The 27917-nt window shown below is 29.4% G+C and overlaps 1 protein-coding gene and 1 long non-coding RNA gene across 5 annotated transcripts in view; one reads left to right on the forward strand and one right to left on the reverse strand.

Moving 5' to 3' along the window:
* The window catches only part of LOC143249763 (carnitine O-palmitoyltransferase 1, liver isoform-like), an 88998-nt gene extending 62287 nt beyond the window's left edge, over positions 1–26711 (forward strand). For all 3 annotated transcript variants that reach the window (XM_076500148.1, XM_076500146.1, XM_076500147.1), the window contains 5 exons: positions 188–259; positions 6117–6277; positions 8965–9121; positions 13242–13358; positions 17410–26711. In XM_076500148.1, coding sequence (XP_076356263.1) covers positions 188–259; positions 6117–6277; positions 8965–9121; positions 13242–13358; positions 17410–17607 — 705 coding nt within the window. In that variant the 3' untranslated portion in view covers positions 17608–26711. The remainder of the gene's footprint in view (positions 1–187; positions 260–6116; positions 6278–8964; positions 9122–13241; positions 13359–17409) is intronic.
* The window catches only part of LOC143249765 (uncharacterized), a 53086-nt gene continuing 38977 nt past the window's right edge, over positions 13809–27917 (reverse strand). For both annotated transcript variants that reach the window (XR_013027929.1, XR_013027930.1), the window contains exon 3: positions 13809–16300. This is a non-coding gene — a long non-coding RNA (uncharacterized LOC143249765). The remainder of the gene's footprint in view (positions 16301–27917) is intronic.

Here is a 27917-nt window from a genome sequence, read left to right on the forward strand (position 1 = left end):
ACCATGTAATTAGTAAATATAAAAGTCCCATTTGAAAGTTTTTTCATGATTGCAAGCTCAGATAGCAACAAAATGTGCTAACTTTACAAAAGAATGAATACTTTTACAAGGTAATGCAAGGTATACATACAAGTTGTGTGTGTTTTTAAGGAATTTTGTCTTTTGATAATATTTGTTTCATTTCTAGAACAGTAGTGATATTGACTTGGTACTACATGATCACGACAAGTGGGGTAAAGGAGAAATAAAGAAATGCAAGGTTAGAAATACTTGTCTTGGTTATTTAAGGTATTTAAGCATATTTTTTTCAGAAAAAACTAAACTGTGATATAACCTAAAAATATAGGGGAAACAAAATTTGTTTGGCTCTGAAAGGATTGGAAATAAATCATTTTATGCCCCTAACAATTAGTTTAAGAAAAGGAGATATATTAAAGAAAATGTGTAAATTTTTTTTGCTAAAGTGAGTCACAGTTAATGCAGTTATAGGATTTTGATACATTACTGGATTTTTGTTGTAGAATTAGGAATATATTACTGGATTTTTACTCTAGGATTAGGGATACATTATTGGATTTTAGCAGAAAGATTAGGGGTACATTATTAAATTTTTACATGTACCTTGCTTGTTTTCTTTTTGTGTTTATGTTTTATATTACTTTATACTTTCTAGCTACAGATATGGTTGATTTAACCAAGTTGTGATCCTAAAATTACCAATAATTTCTCTACTTTCTTTTAATATGTTTTGTGTATATTCACAATATTTGACATTTTAATTAAGTATTAGAAATCTGATTCTTCAATGAAGTATTTTTATTAAATATATGTAATATGTGTTGACTGCTTTGAGTGAAAAGGAGTTTTTATGTTAAAATTAAAAGTGCTTTTCTCCATCTTAAATTGTTATTTCATTTGCCTAATTTCTAAAACCTCCTAAATAAATACCAAACATACTCTTTTTTTTTCAGCTAAAGTTTGTTTTACTGATTATTCTTTCTACTCTGATCTTTTTTTATTAAGATGGTCAGTCACTGACCATCTTATCAAAAAAACAACCAGTTTTTCCTTCTAGAGTGACTGCAAATTGAAACATGAAATTAAAATAGCTTACAGCTTGTAAGAGTACACATTTGTTTATATTAATTTTATTGTTTTAGTGTCCTTTGAATCATGTATAAGTAATAGTTCACACAAGTTGTAGTTTGTTAAAGGTATCTTATCAGTTGACTTCAAATGAATGAAAAAAATATTATAAAAAGCTGTCTTTTTACCTGTATTTTGAAGTTGTTGTCTCACCTTATATTTTAATTTTTAAACATTAAAATTACTTTGTTTTTTTCATTTGATGGATTTAATCTTTTTTTACAGTAATTTTCTGGATCACTTTAAAGATATCATTATCATACATATCCAGAATTTAATTTAAGAATGAAATTATAATCAATAGATATAGAAATAAATTTTGTTTCTTAAAGTAGTTTAAAAATATTATATAGTCACAAAATAGTTATCTGGTAAGATTTATCAATAACAAAGTTTAAACATGCTTTTTACTGTCTTTAGGACTTTTATTTTTTGTGAAGATCACTAGGTTTATTTCTGTTAATAAACTGTATAGAATTTTTAAAGTATGACATAGTTTCTGTTGCCTCAAGGCAGTATAAGCTGATTGATGGTTTTATTGGTTAAGTACATGCATACAGTACCTCTAGTCTGTTTTTTACAAACAAGGTTATATCTCAACTTTAAAAATAGATAGAAGCACCATCTAAAATCCATTTTGAAGAGAAGGTAAGTTTCAAACAATCTAAATAACATATCAGTCAATCACTGCAGTTTTTCACACTTACAGTTCTGAAGAAGCAGTCCAGTTAATGCTATACTTGAAAGTTAAGTTGAGTCATGGAAGTTTTCTGTTACAGTTATGATTTAATTCTACTATAATTTGGGAAAAGTATGTTAGTTTGTCCTGTTAACTTCTCCTATGCTTTTGCATTTGAACCTGTCAGATGTGGTTTAAATCATCTTGGAATAATTTGGGTTGTATGAAGAAATTATTTTCCTTTTAAAATGCATAGGTTTCATTGTTTAAGTGCTAACTAAATACAGATCAGTATAGGTGGTCATTGTTGGATACAAATGGGATTTCTCCAGTTTCTTCTTTCATTACATGGATTATACCTACATTGTGCATACTTTCAGTCATCAGTGGCATATTTAAGACAAAATATATTTATATTTACAACTGGTTAAAAATTAATTTTACAATTACATTTTATTTTTAAAATTCCATCAGTAATTTCAGAAATTCCTTTTTCACATGTTTGTTTGTTTATACTTTCATGATAGAAACACTTGTATTAAGGTAAGGTTATTTTAAGTCTCATCCTATTTGTTGCTGTTTTATTTTAAAAAGTAAAATAGAAACTAAAATGATATTTAAATAATAAAGCCGGTGAACATGAATAATTTTATTTTTTTGAGTTTTTAATCTTCATATTGCCACTGATATTCCAGGAAAAAAAAACTTTCATAAACTTTTCACCATGTATCACATGGGTGCATCTGCGAGTAGGTTTAATATTTTGATTTTAAAAACTGGGCATACTGAATAAATACAATCTGGCTCCACCTACATTGAAAGGATTAAATGCAGTCAGTAAACAAGCCTCATAGCACAGTTGGTAGAAAGAAGATTGAATTATCACAATGTAAGGTTTTTGTTGTTTGTAGTAGTACTAGTAAACTGGTGAGTGTATGAATTATTTAGGTTATAATAAAAGTGATTTTTTGCCAAAGATATGAGTTGGAAAGTTTATGAAAATCAGTTTTTTTAGCCAATGAACAAAATTTACACATACATATTACAACCTATTTTTTAGCTTTTTATTAAAGAAATGATGTGTTAGTTCTATAAGGTAGGAGTGATAATTGGTGTTTTTTTTTTAACCAGAAACTTTTATCTTTTGTGTTTGCATTTAATCCAGACCGTTCTTGATATGTACCAGATATACATCATTTTGTGTTGAGCAAGGTTCCTCAGGAGTGAGTGAGTTTGCTCAATAATTTATCTTGAAGTTATAGGTTCTTTTTCCATGACAACCCAAAACAAAATTGAGCCCCATACTTAATGGCCATTGGTATATTATAAGAGTGAAAGTCAAGTCCCACTATTTAATTAGAACTAGCTGCTAACTTTAAAGTTAGGGTCAGCTAGTGCATATAATCCTTGAGTAATATTTTTTTAAAATTTGAGAATAGCATAATTTAAACATCACCTACATTGCTGAATAAAACTGAAATATTGCCAAGCAAACATTCTTAAACTGCTTTATTACCTGTACTTTTTAAACTTTATCTTTTCAACCTTTTATTAAAGGAGGTATAAAGTTTGCCTTAGCAGGTGTTTTTTCCCTCTTACATTGACCCTTATGATCATTTGGAAGTCAGTTTTATTTCCTTTTTAGTTACATTAAGTACAAAAGACTTGTATTGTATTTGCTTATAATTATAAATACTTTTAATTGTAGAATGAAGAGAATGTACAAATTGTTAGATATCCAGTTTCTTTCTTCTAAATCATTGTATTTAATGTTTTTTAGCTACATATAGTGTAAATGTTCATGGTGTAAGTAATTATTATAGTGTTTAGTGAGGAATAAATGATTTTTATATAAATGTTGGTCTCATCTACAAAATTTGTCTTTGTTTATATTGTGGAGCATTTAAATTATGCCTCCTTGGTGTAAAAAACAGCCATTACTATGTTACAATTGTTTTCATGGTTTGTATGTTCTGCAGTAAGAAAGATGAATTGCTCTTAAACTGAATTATGTTTTTAAGTAAGTAGGTCATTTTATATATCAGTTTTTTAGACTATCCATATAAAATCATATCAATTCATATTCTTACTGAAGATATGCTTTTATGTTCTATAATGAATAAATTAACCTTCGTGCTGCATATGTTTTGTACTGTGCATAACATAAGGTTTTAGTGTCTGACATTCAAAATTATTAAACTCTGTCTTGTGTACATTATACCAATTAGTATAACATAAAATTCTAGCTAATAACTCAAATTTTAATAGTATACAAGTTTTAAGTTGTTAATTTTATAGGCAATATTTAAAAAATCCTGACTTTTCCCATAGTGAGACTCATATGCTACATTTTTTCTGGGTATCTTTGTTTTATCCACCACCCTAATAAACTATGAAATTAAATGTAAATTACTCAAAGTAAAATTATTATTCCTCAGACAAACCATAATTTTTTATTGATTTTAATTTCATTTGAATATAGAGCTATCAAATACAAAATTAGATCTCTCTCATTGCGTCTTCTATTTAAGGATTTGTTAATAGTTCCCTCTTATGTTTAATTATATTTTATCTATAACCAATACAAAGTCAAGGTGTTCATCTTTCAATAATGCTGTGTTCCAATCAGAATATAGTCCAGGGGTGGGCAACTTATTTTTCATAGTGGCCACAACTGTGGCTAATGAAAACAACATTGGCCACACTATTAAAAAAAGAAAAGATTTTAGTTTAATTAAAATAATTGCATTTCAACTAACCTTCAGTGTGAAAATTGATGGGGGTTTTCATCAGCAAGTTTCATGAAATTTGGCTTAATATCTATGCTCAATGAGCATCTTAGCTCTCCCTCTAAATTTACGTCAGTAAGCTGAGATCTGCATCAAGACTTGAGAAAATCTAGCGTAAAAATGTTGACTCACACACTCATGTGGATCCAAACGTAGCAAATAATTTTGAAATTGCTATCTTTAAATTTGGAAGACTCATTTATTGGAATAGTGAGCCACATCTCTCTGATTGAACATTTTTGTTTATCTTTTATGTGTTCTTCACTTTGCAGGGTAAGCAAAGCATTTTCAAATCCACACTTATCCAAAAACAAAAAAAGATGTAGTTTTTTACCGAAATTTCCTAAGTCAAATTGAAATGGATCATGTAAAAATTCCAATATCAGTTTCAAATTTTTAAATTCGGAGATACGTGATTCAAATTTTTGAGATAGATTTTTGATCCACTTTACATAGAGATTATCTTTAGCATCAGAAAAATCATAGTCATTATTATTTTCTGGACAGTATTCAACTTTACAAAATGTGTCAAATCATTCTTTTGTAATTGTTCTGCAAGGAGGTTTAGCTTTAATTGAAATTCATGAATAGACTGTGATTGCTCATTTATTATTTTACTTCTTTCCTGAAGCTTTGTATTCATATTCTTCAAGTGAGTCATCGTGTCGCACAGAAAGTGTAAATTGAGCTGTCATGAGAAAGTTCAATTTCAGGGAAATTTTCAACAAGATGCTCTTTTATTTGAGGAAATAAGGAAGAAAATTGTTCCAATACTTCTCTACTTAACCATCTTACATTTGCAAAGTCAGTAAGATCATCAAAAGTACAGTCACTGCTTTTCTCCAAAGACTCAACAAACTGTCGATGGATGAGAGAGCTTCCACTTCTAATATAATTAACAATTTTTACAACAATGTCCATCAAAGTTTCTTGTTGCAAAATTCAATGGAAAGATGGCAGCTTGGACTTCGCATTATTTTCAATTAAATGCTGCTTCAAAAGAGAAACAAATCCTAATTTCACACCAATCATGGCAGAGCACTGTCAGTTGTGATAATGTTTTGTACTGGGTAGTGACTTGTTGTAGAGAAAAATAAATGTGAAATGCTGTATGTTTTTTACACACCTGGGTTGAAATGAACAAGTTAAGAAAACAGACGGTAGTCTCATATGATTTTTATCTTGAATATTAAATCTCTTTTCTGTGCTACACTGTCTAGTTATTCAATATTGTTAAAGAAGTTTTACTAAACTGAATGGACTTCTCAATGTTGGACGTGGATAGCTCGTGACCGTAATGCTCAGCTACTGATTATTACATTTTCAGTATGTTTACAAACCATTTAAAAATATGATACCATATAGCAATCAGTTTGATAGAAATAATCTAACAGCTCAGTTCTCTTGAACATATCTCTTAATTTTAGATATTTGAAATAGTTTGTTATGTAAAAGTTATTCTATTTTTATGAAGTGAATGATTAAACCAAATTTTTTATCAGGTTTCTCCAGATGCTTTTGTACAGATGGCTTTACAGTTAGCATATTATAAAGAAACAAAGCACTTTCCTCAGACGTATGAAGCTTGCATGACTCGTATGTACTTGTGGGGAAGAACAGAGACTGTGCGCTCATGCACTCCTGAGTCATCTGATTTTGTTCGGTAACTAACTGGAGATTTTATTACTTTAGTTTTTGAATAGACATGTACCTTATAAAGCTGGCTATATATGCATGTGTTATAAAGATTCTCTAGTTTTATGCTATGATCTGAAAATACGTCCATTAAAATTAGTTTATTTGTAGAATGTTGATGAAAGTCAACTTCAGTTAGAAGGTTAAGAATTTTGTAGTCAAAATTTGAATTCTTAATTAAATTTCAAAAATATTACTATGATTTTCCGTGAATGGTACAATTGGTAGTGTATTAAAGTTTGCACAAGTAGTAGCTTTTATAAGGGTAATTTCATTTTAAGAGTACTTTAACTGAGACCTTATAAATAGCTTCTCATTGATTATATCACAAGGTCATTTCCACATTACTGTTTTTCTTTTTTTCCCTCTCTGTTTCCTGTGTAATGATGTCTTGATGTTTCACACAGCTTTATTCAGTGTAACAACTAACATGCATAGAAATTGTTCATAACTTCATAAAATTCTGGCTACATTGAGGTTTATGGAAATCATAAATATGCAAAGTATTTGAATTGATGTAATTCAGTCTTGTTAATTTTCATAAGAATAACCTGATATTCAGGAATTTTATATTTTTACACACCCAAATGTTTTTCTTTTAATTAATACATTTATATATAAATTGGCATATTTAACGATTATGTGTAATCGTAAAAGAAAAAATAAAACATCTTGTGAAAACTTTAAAGTACAAAATATATGTGTACAGATGTATCTCAGAACTAAAAATCAAACAGATGGGCTTTCCTTAAATATCAAACAGATGGGCTTTCCTTAAAAATCAAACAGATGGGCTTTCCTTAAATATCAAACAGATGGACTTTCCTTAAAAATCAAACAGATGGGCTTTCCTTAAATATCAAACAGATGGACTTTCCTTAAATATCAAACAGATGGGCTTTCCTTAAATATCAAACAGATGGGCTTTCCTTAAATATCAAACAGATGGGCTTTCCTTAAATATCAAACAGATGGCCTTTCCTTAAAAATCAAACAGATGGGCTTTCCTTAAATATCAAACAGATGGGCTTTCCTTAAAAATCAAACAGATGGGCTTTCCTTAAATATCAAACAGATGGGCTTTCCTTAAAAATCAAACAGATGGGCTTTCCTTAAATATCAAACAGATGGACTTTCCTTAAAAATCAAACAGATGGGCTTTCCTTAAATATCAAACAGATGGACTTTCCTTAAATATCAAACAGATGGGCTTTCCTTAAATATCAAACAGATGGGCTTTCCTTAAATATCAAACAGATGGCCTTTCCTTAAATATCAAACAGATGGGCTTTCCTTAAAAATCAAACAGATGGGCTTTCCTTAAATATCAAACAGATGGGCTTTCCTTAAAAATCAAACAGATGGGCTTTCCTTAAATATCAAACAGATGGGCTTTCCTTAAATATCAAACAGATGGGCTTTCCTTAAATATCAAACAGATGGGCTTTCCTTAAAAATCAAACAGATGGGCTTTCCTTAAATATCAAACAGATGGGCTTTCCTTAAATATCAAACAGATGGGCTTTGCTTAAATTCTGAAACAATAACAAGAGTAAACTTTATCAAAGCAGTGTAAAACCTGAACAGTTTTTGTAACTTAATCTGTAATTGTTAGGGTATAATGTTAGATTATACTTACAGCTACAAGTTGTAAGAACTGAAATTGCTTTAGTTTGATATCTCATAGATATTTTTATCTTTTATGTACTTTAAACTTTAACTTGATAACTTCTTTGATCACATACCTTGTAGGAATCTCTTATTGCCTTTTTTTAATTTTTTTCCATATGATACATTAATTAAAAGTGCTTCATTCTGGGTAAAAATCAAGCGAAATCCAATAATATACTCTTTGTGAAATCTGATACATAAAAACTAGAAAATCATTTAAGTTATTAAAAGCTAATATAAAATCAGATATCTCATTGGATTCAACACTCATCACTGAGTAAATTGGTTTCAGATAACTTCATCCTTCATCAGATGGCCATAAAAACCAAACATATTATTATTAAGACTTGATTTTTAACTTAGTAGTCTTGCAAATGTTTATGTAGAAAATTAATGAGGTCAAACCAAATTCATTAAACTTTTGTTAATTTTGTAAAATGGATACTTCCAGCACCTATTGTTTAGCTTCATCATTATATAAAAAGTTAAATTCCTTTAGGCTGATTTTTTGACAATAAATAGTCTGTAGTTGGTAATAGTTACCTTATACAAATGGTTGACTACTTTATATTCAAAAGTTTTTGTAGTCTCAGTACGTGTTATGATTCATGTAACTACATCCAGTGATGCTCTGTCTCATGACCATGTATATTAATTGCAGCCCTGTGGTGTGTTTTCTGTTGCAGAAAGCTCTATTGTAAGACTAATGTTCAAAGCACATACATTCTAAGTATTCTTTTCTCTGCTTAAGAACATAGGAAGGTACTGAAGTTTTTGCTGTCCTTATGAAGTTTCAAGGATTATCATCTGTCTCTAAAAAACTCAAGCTATTAGTTTTCTTAGAGAGCAAATATAATTTGAAGACACGGATAAATAAATAAAGTGATAAAGTAATCATCTACAAGCTTTAGTAGTAATGCTTTGCAGTTGCATTAGTTGCATTTCTTTATCTCATTTTATGTATTTTCTCCCATATATATACAGAGCAATGATGCAAAACAGCATTAGCAAAAATGAGAAAATTAGACTTTTGAAGAGAGCAGCTGAAGTGCACCAAAAAATGTATAGAGATGCTATGAATGGAATGGGAATTGATCGTCACTTGTTTGCTCTGTACGTTGCCTGCAAGGGTTTAAACTATGTAAGTCATTGCAATCTTTATTAAATTAGTAAATATCAATATTTGTGTTAAAGTAGCTCATTTGTTAAAAACAAACAACTTGCAAACATTGTTGTTGCTTTTTCTGTAAGCTTTGAACAATTTTTTGTCGTACATCATTTTTTGTATTTTGATATTCACAGTATTAATAAATAAATAAAAAGCTAAAAATGTTATTTAGAAACTTTTGTCATTGAAATTTATGTTTTAGAATTGAAAATAAAAAGATGTTGATAATATTACTGCAAGGAACTATAGATACAGAGATTTTAAATGTAAAGTGATTTTTTTTTCTCCACAGTGGACTAAGTGTATATTCGAATATTTATTATTGTCTGCTGATAAAATTGCTGTTGTGAAAAGCTGTTTGAATGTTATTGTTGCAACTCCTTCAATCTAGCTGCAGAAATATAATGTTTTTCAAGTAATAACAGTTAACATTATTTACATATTGTCAAATGCAGGAAGGGAACTTTAAGCAAAGTTTAGTGTGTTAGCAAGTTTTAGAACAAAATAAAGCTGTTCATTATACTTGTCTATTTTTATAACACACTCAGTGGACATTATTCTTGATTAAAATTAAATAAAAACCTGTAATTACATTATTTTTATTGAGAATATAGAAATTGTTTCTAATTTAGACCATAGAACAAGAATTTTCATTAATGATTCATAAATATGAAACGTGATAAGCTTTGTTACATTTACTTAGTTTTGGAAAATGTTACTTGCACTACAAAAAGAGTCTAGTTTGAATGTAAATAAGTAAAAATGAGCTACAGTCAATAATGAACATCACATTCAGTTACACTAAAATACAATTTATGTTAAATGAACTTAGCTTCAAGTTAATTTAGTATCAAGAACGTGACTACAAAGCTTTATGTGTACACTTTAACCATGCTTAGATGCTTCTTTCAAAACATAGCTAAATAAAAAATCAGATGTCATAAGCTGTAGGGGCAGTATATGATATGTAGCAAATGAAACTATATCATCTTATGGGACAAGTTATATTTCTAACTTAGTGCCTGCAGAAGTCAAAGCAATTTATTTTCATCCTGCTGGTGAATGTTTCAAAATTAATAAAGAAGCATGTGATAGGACATTTCCAAATATCTGTAGATTTGAGAAACACACACTGTAAAGAAACATCACTTTTGTGTAGACTAAACATTATTAAGTGGTGTTTGTCATTGCATTTTACAGAGTTGCATTCAATACTGAATTAAGCTTTTTTATTAGAAATGTATATTAATTAACTTGGAATCAAAATATAGTTCATAATTCAAGTTCTTATATTATCTCAGTTTTAATCTTTTAATTTCAAAATTGAAATATCTAAATAAATTCTCAGTCTATTTCTCTATATCATATAACACTTCTTTACCCTGATTTGCCCATTTTGGATATTCTTTCCACTCCTATGATCTTCTGAATTTAACATAAACTACACCCTTATATACTTCTATAAATTTACAGCCCATGTTTGTTGTTTCATTGAGCTATAAACCAGAAAGTAAAACACCCTTCTACCATGCATCATAGAAAATATTTCAACTAAATTAAAATTAAGTAAAGCACTAACAATATTTCTACCAAAAAACAAAGGTCTAACTTTTATCAATACTTTGAAAGCAAAAAGAAATATGAGACCTACATCTAAGTACTAATTTTCTTATTTCTTAAATGTATTGTTTTATTTCTTGTCATAAGTAACTAAATATTTGTCAATAAGGAATGTGACAAGTTGCTTGCATGTGATGTACTTTATTACTTTGTTTACTGTAACTTGTGCTTTTCTCTTGATCTTGATGAATGATATATTGCTTCCTTTTGCTAGATTAATGGTTAGTCATGATTCAAATAGCAACAAAACAGTAACATTAAAAGAAAACTATTGGAAAAAGGTTAGGGATTGAACATGATTTCACCACAATTAATGTTAGGGTAAAGAAAATAAGTTATCACGTTTTACCAAAATAAAATAACTTGATATTCATATAATAGGTTTTAGGAATAATGTAAAAGAAGTACAAGGAGAAAAAAGTACTATAATTTTTACCATAGAAGTTATCTTGCATTCAAACTGTTTAGAGTCTGAGTCAGACGAAGTAAGTTCACTTGCAGTTTTTTTTAAATATTAAAAATGTTAAAAGTTTTATACACCATACTTGTAATGTTCACTAAAAACTTACCAAATTTTGTCAAACTATACTCAGTAAATTTGGAATTATAGTAAATATTAATTCTCCAATATGGGCTCGGTCCAGTGTACTGATCCAATTTACATATAGCTCCATCAAAACAAAACATCCAGCTACAGTTCTAAGTCAACATGCAGTTTTCTCTACATTTATAAAGGGGAATTTCTGCTATATTGTTTATAGACATCTAAAGTAGGTTATTCAGAATTTCTCCAAAATCATCAGCTGCACATGAAGAGGAGAAAAATAACATGGGTCTCTGTGTGTGATCAAGAAGCCTTTTGCGGTTCCAATATCTGCTGTATAACAATAGCCCGTAACCACAGTTGTCATATAAATTATTGTTAATGATTGATGAAAGAGATGTAAGGGCTTAGCATTCATCCTGTTATTGTTCCATATATTGTGAAGACCATTTTGTATTTATCTAACAATATAGATATTTTTCATCATTTTCCTTATGCACAATGTAACTTAATACCTATACAGTCTGCTAATGCCATCATATTGACAAGCCTATAGCAAAATGAATGCTAAGACAGGAACCTATGTAGTTATTTTAAACTGACTGACACTCTATAATCTTAATTTAAACTTTTGATATTAGAAATTCTGATGGTACCTATATGCAGTTATATAGTTGAAAATAGTTATTTTGATATTACTTTGTATATCGTTCTGTTATTCTAGTATTATGATTTTTATAGAATATTAGCTTCATCCTGAATTTGCATTAGTGAAAAAAATTACATCAAGGACATCTGTAAAGTAAACTTTAGAATTACCAAGAAAAAGCAACAAACGGTTGTTGTAGAAAACTATAAAACATAGTCTAAAACTTTCCATACAAGTCACAAAAAGAAGTAATCTGGTAACCTGTATCAGTGAATTTACCCAGCACATAGTGGACTAAACATGCAATTATTACTACATTGATTTGTTTTGTATGTGACTGGTATCATGTTGACAGTTTTCTGATTTACAACTACTGGAAATGTTTTATGTTATAAATTTATTTGAAAAGTGGCACATATGTATGACTGGTATTCTGCTAATAGTTTTCTGAATTACACCTAGTGGACCTGTTTTCCTTTATTGATCTGATTGGAAAGTGAGATATGTGTTTGACTGGTTTCATCTTACAGTTTTCTGAATTACAACTTCTGGAACTGTTTTCTTTTATTGGTTTGTTTGGAAAGTAGCCTGTACATGTAACTACGATCCTGCTGATTGGTGTTTGGATCACAACTACTGGTATTGTTTTATTGATTTGTATTGGAAATGGCACTACAAAAGAATTTTCAGGCACAGTATTGAACACTTATAATTCTGTTTGTCAGTTATAACAGGTTTTCACAGAACCTTGAATTCCAGAAAAGTTGTAAAAAATGTGCTTCAAGAATTCAGTACTGAAAATCCTGTCAGAATCCTGTTCTTCAATGATAATCCTAAATAAATCATCCTAATATTTTAGTTTCAATAAAAAATAAATATACAAAATAATAGTACAAAATTTTACTTTGTTAGTGGAGTTAATATTTTTATATTTCTTGTTGGTTATCTTGAATTTTGTGCTTCACGAGACTTGTTCGGTTTTCATTGACAAGTAAATTTGATAAATCAAACTGCCAAGAAAATGCAAGTTTAACTCTGTGTGGCAGGTTTAGAATGTTCTTGAAATTTGAATATAAGTCCTTGGAAAGTCTTTGCATAAAGTTTATATGGACATCATTGTAATAGGAGATGCGCTGATGCTGTAGCTGTGTTAAAACAAATACCTGTATGTATATGTGTGTGTATATATAGCATTATACTCAACTAAACATAAACTTTGATATGTGCTTATTCATACTGCCTATCTGATTCTTGTGTGTTTTAACTTTTCTTGTGAACAGGAGAGTGAGTTTTTAGAAAACATTATTCATAGACCTTGGACACTGTCTACAAGCCAAACTCCTCACACACAGCTAACCACTACACCTGATCCCAATCTAAAGACATTTAGTAATAAGGTAAGTTAAGAATAACAACTGGATTTGATCATAACTTTAATCAAAATGTAATAAAATCAATGACCATTAATTTTTATATCAACAGAAGAATTTCATAATAAGATAGATGAACACTGATCTCTTCCTATTACCAGAATTTTAATTTATTCAACTTGAATTTAATTAGTATAAAAAGTCTTCAACTTCAAACTTTATGTCAACTCATAAATTTTTAGTTAAAAGTCAGCATAAAATGGCATCCAGTTGTAACTATAACTTTAAAAGATACAAAAGTTCATTTATATCAGTATTTTATTTTAAAAGGCTGCTTTTCTACTTGTAAAATTTCATAATTGCTTTATTGGGGTTGTGGCTTAGTCTAGGCTTGTATATGCCTGTTGCTGTGCATTATACATACAGATGTTAGGTACACAGAAAATATAAATGTTCAAACAAATCTCCACGACAATCTTCAGCTGCAGCTCGACATTTTATTTCTTGAACTAATGCAATCAAGTAGCCAATAACTACAATAAATCATCATGAATCGTATCAGTTAAATACTAGCTTTGTTTATTATCAGCACAATATATAAAGTTAACTGCAATATCAAGTTATATTTTATCTGTAATTGAGCATAAAAAATACAGCAAACAAATTAAATAAAAAAATTAGAAATTTAAAAAAACTGCAAATAGGGAGACAAAGCCAAAGATACTGTAGATGTTATTCACTTAAACTAAAAATTACAATTTTAAATCCACCAAATGTAACTAGGTAACAGCATGGAGGTAAAATAGGGGTTTGTAGTTTGATCAGATAATGTCTACAGTATCTCCAGCCTTGTTTGCATTTTACTATCAAGACCTATTTGAAACATTTTGTCACATTTCTAGTCAGGTGGTGGCAGTGTGTCACATTGAAGACAATCAGTAATGAAATATTTATTTTCTGTTGTTAGACGGAAGAGATTTAGTACAGGCAGACACTGCTTACTGTGTATTATGTACATCTCAAAACATCTATAATGTATACAATGTAAATAATCAGTGTGCAGTGAGTTACCCTGAAGACGTGCAGTAAACTAAACAATTCATCATTTAATCCATTCTTCTTATTAGTCGTAAAATATTCAAGAAAAATGTCAGCCTAAAAGGATTGAAGCATACATTTGGCCAGCGACGGTCCATGTTTGGTATCACTGTCTCGATAAATTACTTAATTTAAATTTATGAATTTTGCATAAGATTTTCAGCAGTCAACAGTTTTTTTCAGGATAAAATTTTGTACAGTCTTTCATTACTAGTTTTTTTTAAGTATTTGGGCATACTTATTTATTTGTGTAGAGAATATATATGTAATTGACTCATTTTTCAGAAAATGCAACTTAATAAAAACAAATGCAAACAAGATAATAGGATGCATTTATTAAATATTTTGGAATCATCACAGTTCCATCACCAATAATCTAGAGGGACAAAACAAACAAACAATATTTGTAATTACAATAGAGATATATACATAAGAAGTAAATAATTTGAATAAGCAATTATGACACAAGAAAATGAAAAATGTGGCACACATGGATTACTTTACCCAAACTTCCCTTATACACCTGTTTACTACATCTTGGGAGACAAAGCTCCCTTATCACAAAACAGTTTAAAAAATTGTGTAGCTCTTACTGTTCCCAAATTGACCTGAAAGCTGTTATGAAATCTAAGTTCAGACTTTTTTTTTCTCACTAGCAAGATCGTTTGGTGACTGCCTATTGCTTACATCTCATCTACTTATGCATGTGTGAAGCTTGTAAGGCCTCCTATATTGGTAAAACCAAATGTCCCTTTAAAGTACAAGTGTGTGAACACATGGACTTATTATCTATAAAAATGTAAGGAAGGTTACAAACTATCCCAGCACTGCTAACTATCAGTACAATACAGAAACAGGACATCAGATTTCTGTCTTTGCATTCAAAATTATCTCAGCAGCCAAACGTGTTACTGAACTACTTATAAAAGAAATATTATACATAAAAACTCTCCATTTGTCCCTAAATACTATAATGTCTTCACTTTATTTTAACTATTTCACCTGTTCCATATTTTTCATTTTCTCGTGTTTTAATTTGTATATTTAAATGATTTACTTCTTATGTATATATATCTCTGTTGTAATTACAAATGCTATTTGCTTGTTTTGTCCCTCTAGATTACTGGTGATGGAATTATGATGATTCCGAAATGCTTGACTTGGCATGGCAAGGTGGTTAAGGCACTCGACTCGTAATCCGAGGGTTGCGGGTTTGAATTCTCATCATACCAAACATGCTTGCCCCATTTAGCCATGGAGGTGTTATAATGTGACAGTCAGTCCCACTATTCGTTGGTAAAAGAGTAGCTCAGAAGTTGGCAGTGGGTGGTGATGACTAGCTGCCTTCCCTTTAGTCTTACACTGCTAAATTAGGGATGTCTAACACAGACAACCTCGTGCAGCTTTGTGTAAAATTCAAAAACTAACCAAAATGCTTAATAAATGCTTCCTATTATGACATATGAGAGTGTAGGTATATTTATTCTATTCCTATGTAGGCTAATCAGCCACTTCATGCATGTTCTGCCTTTAATATTGCTAATGTTTGCTGTAAGTATAAATTACTTATGATAGCTGTTTCTGTGAATTACCTATGTTAGCTGTTTCTCTGTTGTGGAAATAAGATGAACATTAATGGGGCTAGTTTTGTTTTCACTGATTGAAATGTTGATAGTGTTATTTTCCTAGCTTAGATATAAAAAGAGAAATATGTTGCTTTCAAGTATTTTATTTTAATAGTGATAATTTGGCTGTATAGTCTTTACCAGAGAATATTGGAACAGAAATCAGATAAAACCATTATAATTTAGGTGCAATACAATCCTGAAACAGAAGGTCAGACAAATACGTCTTGTAACATCATACTGCAACTGGAAAAACAAAACAAAAACTGATGTTAGGCAAGAAGAATTAGCACAACATTTTAGCTTATTGATTAGGTATTATTTTGCAAATATATGGAATACTTTATTACTCTAACTTCTATGGTAAAAAACAAGAAACTTAAAAGTATTAATATTTACAAAAGACTCAAATTAGGTTTTTAGAAAAGGGCATCCAGATGTAAATACATCAAGGTTATATCAAACTATGTAATTACTGTTATATACCATATTGGCCCAATTATAAGATGATGATCATTTTATTAATAATTAGTCTGTAAAATTCATAGTCACTTTATAGACAGGGCCAATTACAGGCCCCTTCCTCCTACTATTGCCTGTGGCATTCCTGAATGTTAAAATAGCATGCTCACCAAATGTTTGCTCAAGGTCAATACTTATTCTTTCAAGTAATCCACTTACAGGCTGTTCAGTTATAGTACTGATTTTGCAGAGTTAAAAGAAAGACATTGTAACAATAATTTTTTTCTCCCCATGGTTTTTGAAAATGGGGGTCACCTTATAATTTGAGATCACCTTTTAATAAGGCCAATAAGGTAATTAGTTCATATTTTTGTGTATAAGTTTGATCTAACAGTGTAAAATAATATTTAGTTATCTTATGCAGATTTAGATATTCAGAAGAAACATAAACCTTAAATGTATATGAATGGAAATTTATACACAGACATCTGAGTGGTAATAATGTTTACCTTTTTTTTTTTTTGGTTCATAGAACAAATAATGTGTTTTTTCATCACTGTTAATTTAGTTTTGGTACGAGTAAAAATCCTGATCCTTGATAATGTTTTTTTCAAAATCATTTAGTTCAGGGTTGTGGACACGGTGTTTGACTGTATCATCAGAATTTTGCATTACCTTGGATATGTTTATTTAAACAATATGTAAGAGATGCCAAGTTTTGTCTGTTTGAATTTCCATGTTTCTTTGGAGTAGTGGTTGATTTCTTCACAATTAAAATTGATTATATTTTACAGTAGTGGTCTTGAGCTGTGGAAATAAAAATTACTGTTTCATATCCTAAAATTAAAAAAAAAGTAAAAACAGTTTTTGTTTTTTTGTTGTTTGTTTTCCAGCTTGGCCCAGGAGGAGGATTTGGACCAGTATCAGATGATGGTTATGGTGTGTCCTATGTCATTCCAAATGACCACAAATTTTTCTTTCATGTTTCTTCTAAACGATCTTGTCCTCACACCAGTTCAGAGCGGTTTGTTCAACTGATATTTGATAGTTTAGAGGAGATGCGAAATCTGTATAGCTTAGAGGGATTATAAAAGTTAAGAAAATGTTTTTCTGAAGAGTGATTGCAACACAAGCATTAATTTTGTTTAGTTTTCTGATTAAGTAGACTTATGTTAATTGTTGTTGCTTTTTATATCATTATAACACTTTACAGAAAACAAGTCTACATTTAGAAGTTGAAAATTATCATGACAGTTTGCAAGTTATGGGAAATAGGAATTGAATAAGATAAATGCATTGAAATATTTGGCCTGTTTGCTCCAGAAATGGCAGATTGCTCATAATGCTTAAGACCTAATTGCCGTTCTTGCCTTGATGAATTATGTGCAGTATCTTATTCTGTTATTTTCCAACAAAATTTTTTAGATGAAATTCCTGATTGTATAGTTGAAAATTTGTTTTTGTTATCTATGCAACATCATGATTTTAATTAGAAAGAAGTTTGTTATTTTACATCTTAGTAGAGTGCAGCTTTTTATCATATGAAAAGTTGCCAAATTTTTCTTTATAATTTTTTACATCAACACAGTAAATATATACAAGTTCAGCTGGGTCTTTGATCACTGGAATTTGAGAAGTTCTTTGATATACAAGTTAGATCTCATCTGATAGTTGTATAACTATTTCTGTTGTAATTGGAAGGTGAACTTGTGTAACTATTACAACTATTTGACATAACCATTATTTAAACATAAAATGCAATATGGCATCCATAAAATTAGGCAGTTTAACTAACATAGATTAATTAGATCTTTTATACACAAAATTGTTAAATATAATTGTGTAATTTATATTGATAATACCTGATGATGTAGCCATCTGTAAGAAAATTCTGTGAAATGCTTACAATTTGTTGATCACACTAATACATTTGAAATTTTAACTAAACAGGTTTAATTTAAATGTAATTTTGAGAATGAATGATTCTACATTTCTCATTTTTATGTTAGTTTAAACCTAAAAATTCATTAGTTTATATTTTGTTACTATGTTGGATTTTACCAGTAATGTTATCATTCAGTTTTTGCAAGTACTGTTTTTTTTTCATGTATTTTATATTGTTATATTGCCAGAACTTTTACTGTAATCCAGAACATTATTTTATGGCACATTTTTACTCCCACCTTAAACTAATTATATATGTAGGAAAAACATTTACCACAAGATTTGCATGTGGTATAAACATATTAATTTACTTAAAACAGCATTAACCCTTCATCACTCTTGTATAAAAATTGCTTGACATTGTAACTTTAGCAGCTTGAATCTTGTACGTCATCAAAATTGAAGTGGAAAGCTTTACTAAACATGTAAATGTTTTAATACCTATTGAATGTTAAAAAAAGTCTAGTTGTATACCATTAGGGGAAATTTATTATTGGAGGTTAATAAACTTGTGTGTTTTTAAAAACAGTAAGAAAGATGTATCTTCAAAAATAGTATTTGGTATCTCATGATAAAATTATCTTGCTGCATATACAAAAGTGAATGCAAATTGAAAACTTGTTTTCCTCACATCATATGATCATAATGTACTAAACCTGAAATAGTCTGATGTGAAATTTGTTGAGATTTAATTATGTACCAGTCTTTACAACTAAAGACAAAAGGTTTAGCCTAAAATCGAATATAATGATGAAAATTGGCAACCATCAAAACTTTTAGTTTACTGATGCAGTATGTTTTCATGACTTGTTGTTTGGTTATTTTGTTAATAGTGTGTGTTCAATCATTGATTTCTTACATTCCATACTGAATATTTATTGGTTTTTATTTTTCTAAGTTTTGGTCAGTCAAATTCAAAATGAATTTGAAAGTTAGTTGACTGTGAGTAAGAAAGATATCATATAGTGATGATTTAGAGGAATAGATAAGCATTGTTACTGAATGTAAAGGCTGCTAAGGGTTTATAACTTTTCTACAAACAAATTAAAGAATTGTCTATTTAAAGCTTCTGATATGACACCATTTAAGCCTATTCAAATGTATTGTTTTAGCACTTATAAAAGTCACTAGTAGTCACGTTTTGATTCAGTAAGTATTTTTTTTATATGTGATTTATAATTGTGATTAGTGAAACTCCCAGTTAGATACACACTGTTATGTTTAATGTTTATTGAATAGCATTGTTAAATCTCTGAGCAAAATCATTTACTGGGGTGTTCTCATGATCTTTTAATGTGATGCATAATGGTGACAGTAATCATTTTACTAGGCCTCACATGCATGTAAAGGTAATTGATAGCTGTATTATTCTGATTTTCTGCTTTGAACACAATTTTCAACAATTAGATTTCACAGGCTGTGAATGTGATATTTGGAAGCAAGTATAGGTCATTTCTATATTATGCAATGTAGTAAAAGTATTTGTAAGAAAGCTAAAATCTCAGTTGTTTTACTTTTATGAAGTCACAGCCTGGTGAATAAATTGTAGTAATGAAGTTAAAGTTTTTCTGTTAAGATGAAGACTAGAAAATATGCTATTTGAAAGAGTACAACATACCAAAATATATTAAATTTTTAGTGTGTAATATCTGGGCTAGTGAAGCATGATCTTTTAATTGGTAGTTTGTGTGATTCTTGATGATGAGAAACCCACTTGAAATAAAAATGTATCTTGGAATGGCTGGTATGGGTATTAACCCTTTTATTGATAAGCAGAGAACATCATTTTGACTTTCCTACGTCATCTACAGGTTAACAAAGGTTGAAACATTGTTCTCTGCTTATCAGTGAAAGTGTTAATACCCATACCAGCCATTCCAACATACATTTTTAGTTTGTGAGATATTGATGTATAATTTTTGTATTAAGAAATACACTTTTTCTCTCCACCCCATATTTAGCAACTGTCATTTTAAGAAGAATGATAAATTTAATTTACCTGTGTACAAAGAACTTTGGTATTATTGTGGCCCACAGGATGATGGGTATTATAGTTGCCTTACAGAATGGTGAGTATTATAGTGGCCTACAGGATGATGGGTATTATAGTGCTCTACAGGATGATTATAAGGTAAACGTATTGTATGTAGATTTTATATGAATTCTTTTACTGTGATTTTTGTTTGTGGGTAATCTTATCAATTTGTTATATGAAGCATTCCAGTTGAGTTTTTTTTTTTAAATAATTACATGACAATTTATGTTGGAAAATAAACATTTGAGTAGTTATGAATACTTAAATTTTACACTTTTATATCATATGTTTTGAAACTGAAAAGCATGAGTGGGTTGTTGCACACTTATTTAATTCTTGTAACAATAAATCAGTTTTAAATTTACTGTAAATTTGTATAATAACTTGTAACATGTTTCTTTTATTCTGTCTATCTTACACTTCTATTTTAACAGTATGTTATTATACTGTTCGTGCAATTTAAATTAAAACAACAATAAATACAAAATAAGGGAAAATTTTCTTGTTCAGTTTAAGTTGGTATACACTTATTTCTTTAGAACTTCTTTGTGACTATAATTAATAATGTAGTATTTAGGAAATGAATTAGGTAAAATAGCTGATTCTGCCCTAGTATGTGTTAACAAGATGATAAAAAAAGAAATTGAGCTTGTCCTAATTTTCTTCTTTCTTTAACAGATTGTTAAGATATTAATATAACTTATAGTTTTCATATATCTATCAAATATTTAATGAAACCTGTGTTAAGGAAGATGGAATAGATCATACAATGGATAAGATTACAATGGAAGGTAAACTAAAAGTGCAATAAGGTTTATTACAGAATGATTTCACAAGTAAATAAAACCAAAGTTAGAGGAACTGTTTTTTATTTTCAAATTACAGTAATTGAAGAAGTGCCTCTTATGTATGCTCAAAAGTTTAAAAGTGCCAAGAATCATTAGAAATTGCTAAAAATAAGCAGATTATTATTCATATCTGTCCAATGAATATTTTCAAAGTAACATTGTTAAGTACTGTAGAAATGACCTAATGCTTAGAAATTTTCAACTTGTAGTTGTTTTGCTATTTACATGAGCCATTGATAGTTATTGATGTTACGTGGGAATATTGACTGACTTTTAGTGTTTTACAGTACTACACATCTGAGAATAGTAATTTTTCTGCTAGCTCAGAATGGGGTAAGAAACAGAATTTATTGCCACTTATGATTTTGTTCCTCTGAAGTGCTTTATAGAATAAATAAATTAGTGGTAGTTACAATTAATAGTAACTCTCTGCAATGTTTTGTAAACCTTTAAGTAGGTGAAAGATGCTGTTCATGGTGACAGTTTTGAAATTCTCTTTTTCTAATGACTGCTTAAGAAAAACATTAGATTTGCTAATGTTGACTTGTATGCACTATTGTAATGTCCCTTAATCAAAACAAAGATACTGTTAATTTTATATGCTGTAATTTATGAATGAGGTTTACTGCTGTCTCTATTGTAGTGACAAATTAACCTTTATCTGTACGTGGTATATGCTGTTAAAAATATATTTGTTGTAATGCATTACAGATCTTCACACTTAAATGATGGATTTTGCTATCAACAGTGTGAAATTTACTTGCTTAAATATAAGAAATAAGCTGTTGATTGTGACTTTTCACATTTTACGCATGAGCTTAAACAGGTAATATTTGCATTAGCAGTTTTTGTGTGTGTTTTTTTTTTCAGCAAACTAACAAGCTAAAACAGATGCATTTTTGCTGATAATGGTAGCCAGGCTTTTTATTTATACGAAATCTCTCTTGCTTGATAAAATAAAGGAATTTACTAATAATGTTTTTTGTAACCTTTTCTGTAATGTAAAGAAATTTACTTCATTTGTTTGGTTTTGTTATGCAACTAAACTTGCTAAATTCATGAAGTTCACAAAGTTTCACATACACTGCAGTGAATAAAAATAATAAGATTATGTTCTCTCAGCTTTTTACTAGTTGAATCAAAATCAGAAAATAATACGTTTAGAAAGGATACTGTACAATACACAGACTGTAAACATACTTACAATTGCTATAAATGGAAATTTTATAACCTACTACCAGGTTATACTTACCAGGTTGCTTTTGCTTCTAATCTTTCAAATTATTTTTAAAAAGCTGCAAACCAACACATGGAAATATAAGATTACTAATTTTATTTTAAATAAATGTTTTTAATATTTCATATTCCTTTTCGTTTTCAAAATTAATTAAACGTAAGTCTTACATTATTCACTTCATATTTTTACTCTTATGTACTGATGACTCATTACACATTTTTCCTCTTTTGTTTTTTTATGTTTTCATAGAAAAAAATTAATATATTTAAAATGTGTTTAATTTTTGGAGGATACCAAGTATGTGTTTACATACAGGAGTACAGTCAGTAGGAATAAGATGGAGTGTATACTTAATGGAAGATGACTTGTGTATAATGTATTGGTAGTCACAACATACAGAGGTTTCCATAATAAGGATATAAAAAACACCAGTCAGTTAAAGTAATCATCTGTGCCTTTAAATGTAAAATTACAGTTTGTCCAAAAGGCATTCTGTAAAGAAATGTTTAAGATACTTGTACGTATCTCATGAATAATACCAAGTACTCTTTGCACCTATTACGATTTTAATGCTTACATGTGCTTAAATGTTTTGAGCTATAGATAACCTAAAAATCTAGAGGTATCATTTGGCTACAGGCAAGTGTAAAACATAAGATAATGGTAGGCACAATAAAGAATCAGTACCCAAGAGTATAAGATATCAGTAGATACAATGAGTAGTTTCTAATGAAAATAAGAGAAACCAGTAAGTGAAATGATGGTCTTTAGCCAAAAATGTTAGATAGTCTATAACAAAGATACCAGGAAGAAAAAAAACTTATCTGTAACCAGTAAAATGCTTGTAGGTGCAAAGGGTAGACTGTAGTCAAAAAATATTAAATAAAAGAGTGAATACAAAGCATTTTGTCTTTAATCCATAAAATGAGAATAAATGCAGAATAGTATTTTGTAACCAAAGGAAGAAGTTATTAATTAGTTCAAAAGTTGGAATGCAATCCAATAAAATGCAGTAAGAGTAAATTCAGAATAAGTAACCAGCACGTGCAAAGATTAGTCCATAACCAATACTGTAAGGCACCAATTAATGTAAAAGCTGTTCTGTAATATTGTATGTGATACCAATAAGCACGAAAATATTTGTAATTTGCCCCTGAAGAAGTAAGGTCCACCATTCAAAAGCATTCAGGTTATAGGGTTTTTATTCATTTGTACAAAAAAATATAGTTTCTAAATGGAAATTTAGCACTAGGTGAAATTGGTAGTCCACAAAATGGAATATAGAACAACAATAGGTGGAAGATAAATATTACATTTCAGAATGTAAAATAACATTGGACAGTTATGGTAACTAATAAATGACAGTAGCTGAAGAGATTATTCTGTAAATAAGAAATTAACAGTATTTTGAAAATACAGTAAAACCTGTCTGAGGCAGAATCGCACAGGACCTATTAAGCAGGTTTTCTGGCTTTGATATAGTGAACATGCATTTCCTTAATTATATATAATTTTTGAGCAGAATGTTATACTTGCTTGACTCAAGGGAAGTAAGACTTGTGAATAAAGTTATTATTACTGTTTATGCTATATTTATTAGAATAAGAACAAAAATAGACATTCAAAATGTACACAAGTACACAAAATCTTAAATTTATTTGAAAAAAGTGTCCAGTTTCAACTGTTTCATTTTTTTAATGGGCTTTCTCATGCGGTTAAAAGAGGACACCAATTCTATGGCCATTTCATGAAGTTCATTTTCACCCTTCACTTTTGCATACAGTTTGATAGCGTTAATGTAACTTAACACTTACGATGAAGTAGGAATTTATATTTCCTCACTATCTGTTAAAATTAGGGAAGATAGGAATTTACCTTTTTTGTGAGAGTTATTTAAAGAGTAGAATTTTGCACTTAAAAGACGAATATATTTCTACAATTTGTGAATCTAATTTAACTGCAACAATAATGACAGAAAAAAGAACAGAATATATTTAACCAATACTTACTATAACAAAATGTTCAAGAACTTACTAATATTTAAAAGAAATTATTAATTAAAAAAGAATTTTACTATTTAATCAAAAAACATTTGTTCTACCTTACTTGGGTTCTAATCCTACTTGTTGATAGATGAGGTAGGTGAAAGATAGTTTTCCATCTGTGTTATGCAGGTTCCATCATATAGAGGGCCTTTTGATAAGAGAAATCTTAAGATAATGGTGCAAAATTTTGATATTTACAGCTTGTGCAGGTTTCTACCCTATGCAGTTTCTGGCTTAGACAGGTTTCACTGTATTATCTACAAAAAAGAGTATGACTAAATGCAAGGTGTATTAAAGTACATACAACATGAAGGTGAGGGTTTTCTGTAAATAAGAAAACAATAGTACAGACATGTACTAAGTACTTAAAGGATTTAGTCGTTCTGTATACAGCAATATCAGAGACATTTTATGCATACAAGATTGAGAAGGACTAAATAATGGTTTAAAAGGTTGTGTTGTGGAATAAAAATTTTTGTGTCCATTACAGAACAGTAATAATACCAGGAAGAGAGTTTTGATTTTATAAATGGGTTATAATAACATATTTTTAGGTAATACTAAAATTATCTAGGCTTAGTTTTACAGTTTTGTTTATTGATTGGATAAGTTTGAATGAAATTAGATTATTTTTTAAGTGCTTTATGACATGTATATCATGACAAACTTTCTAGATCATGTCTCAAGGTCTAAGTTGTATTGTGTATCTTTATAAACTGGAAAAACAGGTATAAAAGGTAGATATTTATTATTCAACTAATTTCTCTTCTCACCACTTTGTTGCTGTCATGTCAGTCTAACTTTTATGAATAACTTGCTTGACCCATTGAGAACCACCATTTTTATAATTGGAAACTACCTTCAAAACTGTTGTCAGGATACAACAAAAGCATAAATTATGTTTTAATATGTTGGCAGAGTTGTAGATCTGATTTGTCACATAATTAGCAAGTATTATGTTTGGAATGAGTAACAGTGTAATAAAGTTTTAAATATACAAATAAAATGGTCCATATATGGACATAGGTGTAATTTGAATATATATTTTATTGCTTTTTCCATAAATAACAATTTGCATTGTTTATACCAGAATTGTCGTTATGCATTAGTGATAACAGTAATGTTTCACCCATAAAACATAAAAACAAATATGATTCACCCACAATCCCAAACAGATGTTTTTTCTTAAAGAACTTTTTATTGACTTATCTTACCTCATCACATTACCAATCACTCTAAAACATACTCATTCTAACAGTTCCCAGTTTAATCACTTTATCTACTTCAAATCTATATTAAAGTTTATCAAAGTTGACGAATCCACCATCTTGTATAGTTTGTTTTTTTTATTTTGTAATGGGAATGTAATATGGTTCATAAAAAGTATATGAAAACTAATTTTACTTATTTACTCATACCTACAATTTTTTTGGGGAAAAAGGTATTTTTGTTATGATAATCACAAATTTGTACTGAGATGTTTACAACTGAAAAATTAAGAGATACTAGAACTTTCAAAGAGAAATTAAAATTTGCACTTGTTGCTTATACTGTAAGTATTAATTAATTTAAGTTTGTTAGTGTTTTATGGAGAAGTTTTAAGTAATTAGTTTTCTTAAATTTGTACACTACTTAAATGTTATTTCATATATTAGTACAGTTGTTAAATAAACACATCTGTGCATCATTTTTTGATTTTCTAAATAGAACTTATTATTTAACGAAAGGATTTGAGAAATTATGAATAGACACTGATTAATATACTAAGATAACTAACTTTAGTATGCCTTCTCTGTGTTAGGGTCCTGTTGAATTCATATTGCTGGAATATATACTTTTTAATATGATAATAGAACTAAATGTACTTCTCGTGTGTATAACTTTGATTTTATTGACAAAGGAACTGTGTATTTATTATTATTAATATGTTGTTTCTCCATTTGTTACCTCGTATAGTATTCTTTGTTGTTCTTATCTTGGGTAACATTAGTGTCAAGAGGATGTAGGACAGTGTATCATGTGAACTTTTATACCATACGAATGTAACAAGTTTTCAATAAAATTGTGTGGTTCTTTAATTGAAAAATGCGTGTTATACTTGTAGGAATCTTTTATCAATACCTCGTGTGAAACGGCCCAGAATGGCCGGGTGGGTTAAGGCGTTCGACTCGTAATCTGAGGGGGTCGAACGCGTTCGAATCACCGTAGCACCAAACATGCTCATCCTTTCAGCCTTGGGGGCCTTATAATGTGACGGTAAATCCCAATATTCATTGGTAAAAGAGTAGCCCAAGAGTTGGCAGTGGGTGGTAATGACTAGCTGCCTTCCCTTAGTCTTACACTGCAAAATCAGGGACGGTTAGCGGAGATAGCCCTCGTGAACCTTTGCGCGAAATTCAAAAACAAACTCTCGTGTGAAAGTAAGTGGATATTAATAATTTGAAGTAATTCATGTAGTGAACATATCAAATTACAACATTTTAAATAATGTCTATACATACTAAAATTCCAGTATTTCGCTTAAGTTTATACTATCAACATTGCTTTGCCTTTAAAATTTTGACATATCTAAGACAAAATTGTGACATGTGAACAATATGACCTGAATAATCTACATCGAAATTTGCATCTCCTTAGTAGCTCAGTGGTAAACTTTGGGATTTGTAACGCTAAAATTTTGGTCTTCACGGCAAGCACAGTATAAATAAGTAATTGCTGTAGTTTTGCTCTAAAAAAACGAACCGAAGTATGTTTGTAATATTTCAGAACATCAGTTTTCTGGAATTTTGGATTATTTAATGCTGGTAACTACAATTTTTGTTGTTGTTGATTAAACGGGTGCATAGCAAGTAATACGATTATAACAATGTTTTCAGTTTAAATCTACAAATCGTGCGGTGTAACTTTTCACCTGCTGCTGCAAGATAAAAAACAGCTGAATAAAAAAGTTATGAGAGAGCGAAAAGTGAGAACTTTAAGGTCAAGTCTTTCTTGAAATGTGACAGCTTCTAATATACGTAATGTACGAACACCATTAATTCCAGTGTCAGGAGTACAAGGCGATCATTATAAAAGTTGTTTCATTATAGATCTAAGCAATGTCCCTAAGCACAATGGTGCTCAGTACGTATGGAAGGGCTAGAAAAAATGGCTGACACATTCAACCTATTACTCTATGATGCTTACAACTAAGCATCATAGTTTAAGTCATAACTATATTTGAAAACCTAATTGTCATTACGTCATTATCTAGTGTTTCACAATTTGTGAGACTCCTAATATGATTAAAAAT

Source organism: Tachypleus tridentatus, chromosome 4 (assembly GCF_004210375.1).
Source record: "Tachypleus tridentatus isolate NWPU-2018 chromosome 4, ASM421037v1, whole genome shotgun sequence".
NCBI lineage: Eukaryota > Metazoa > Arthropoda > Merostomata > Xiphosura > Limulidae > Tachypleus > Tachypleus tridentatus.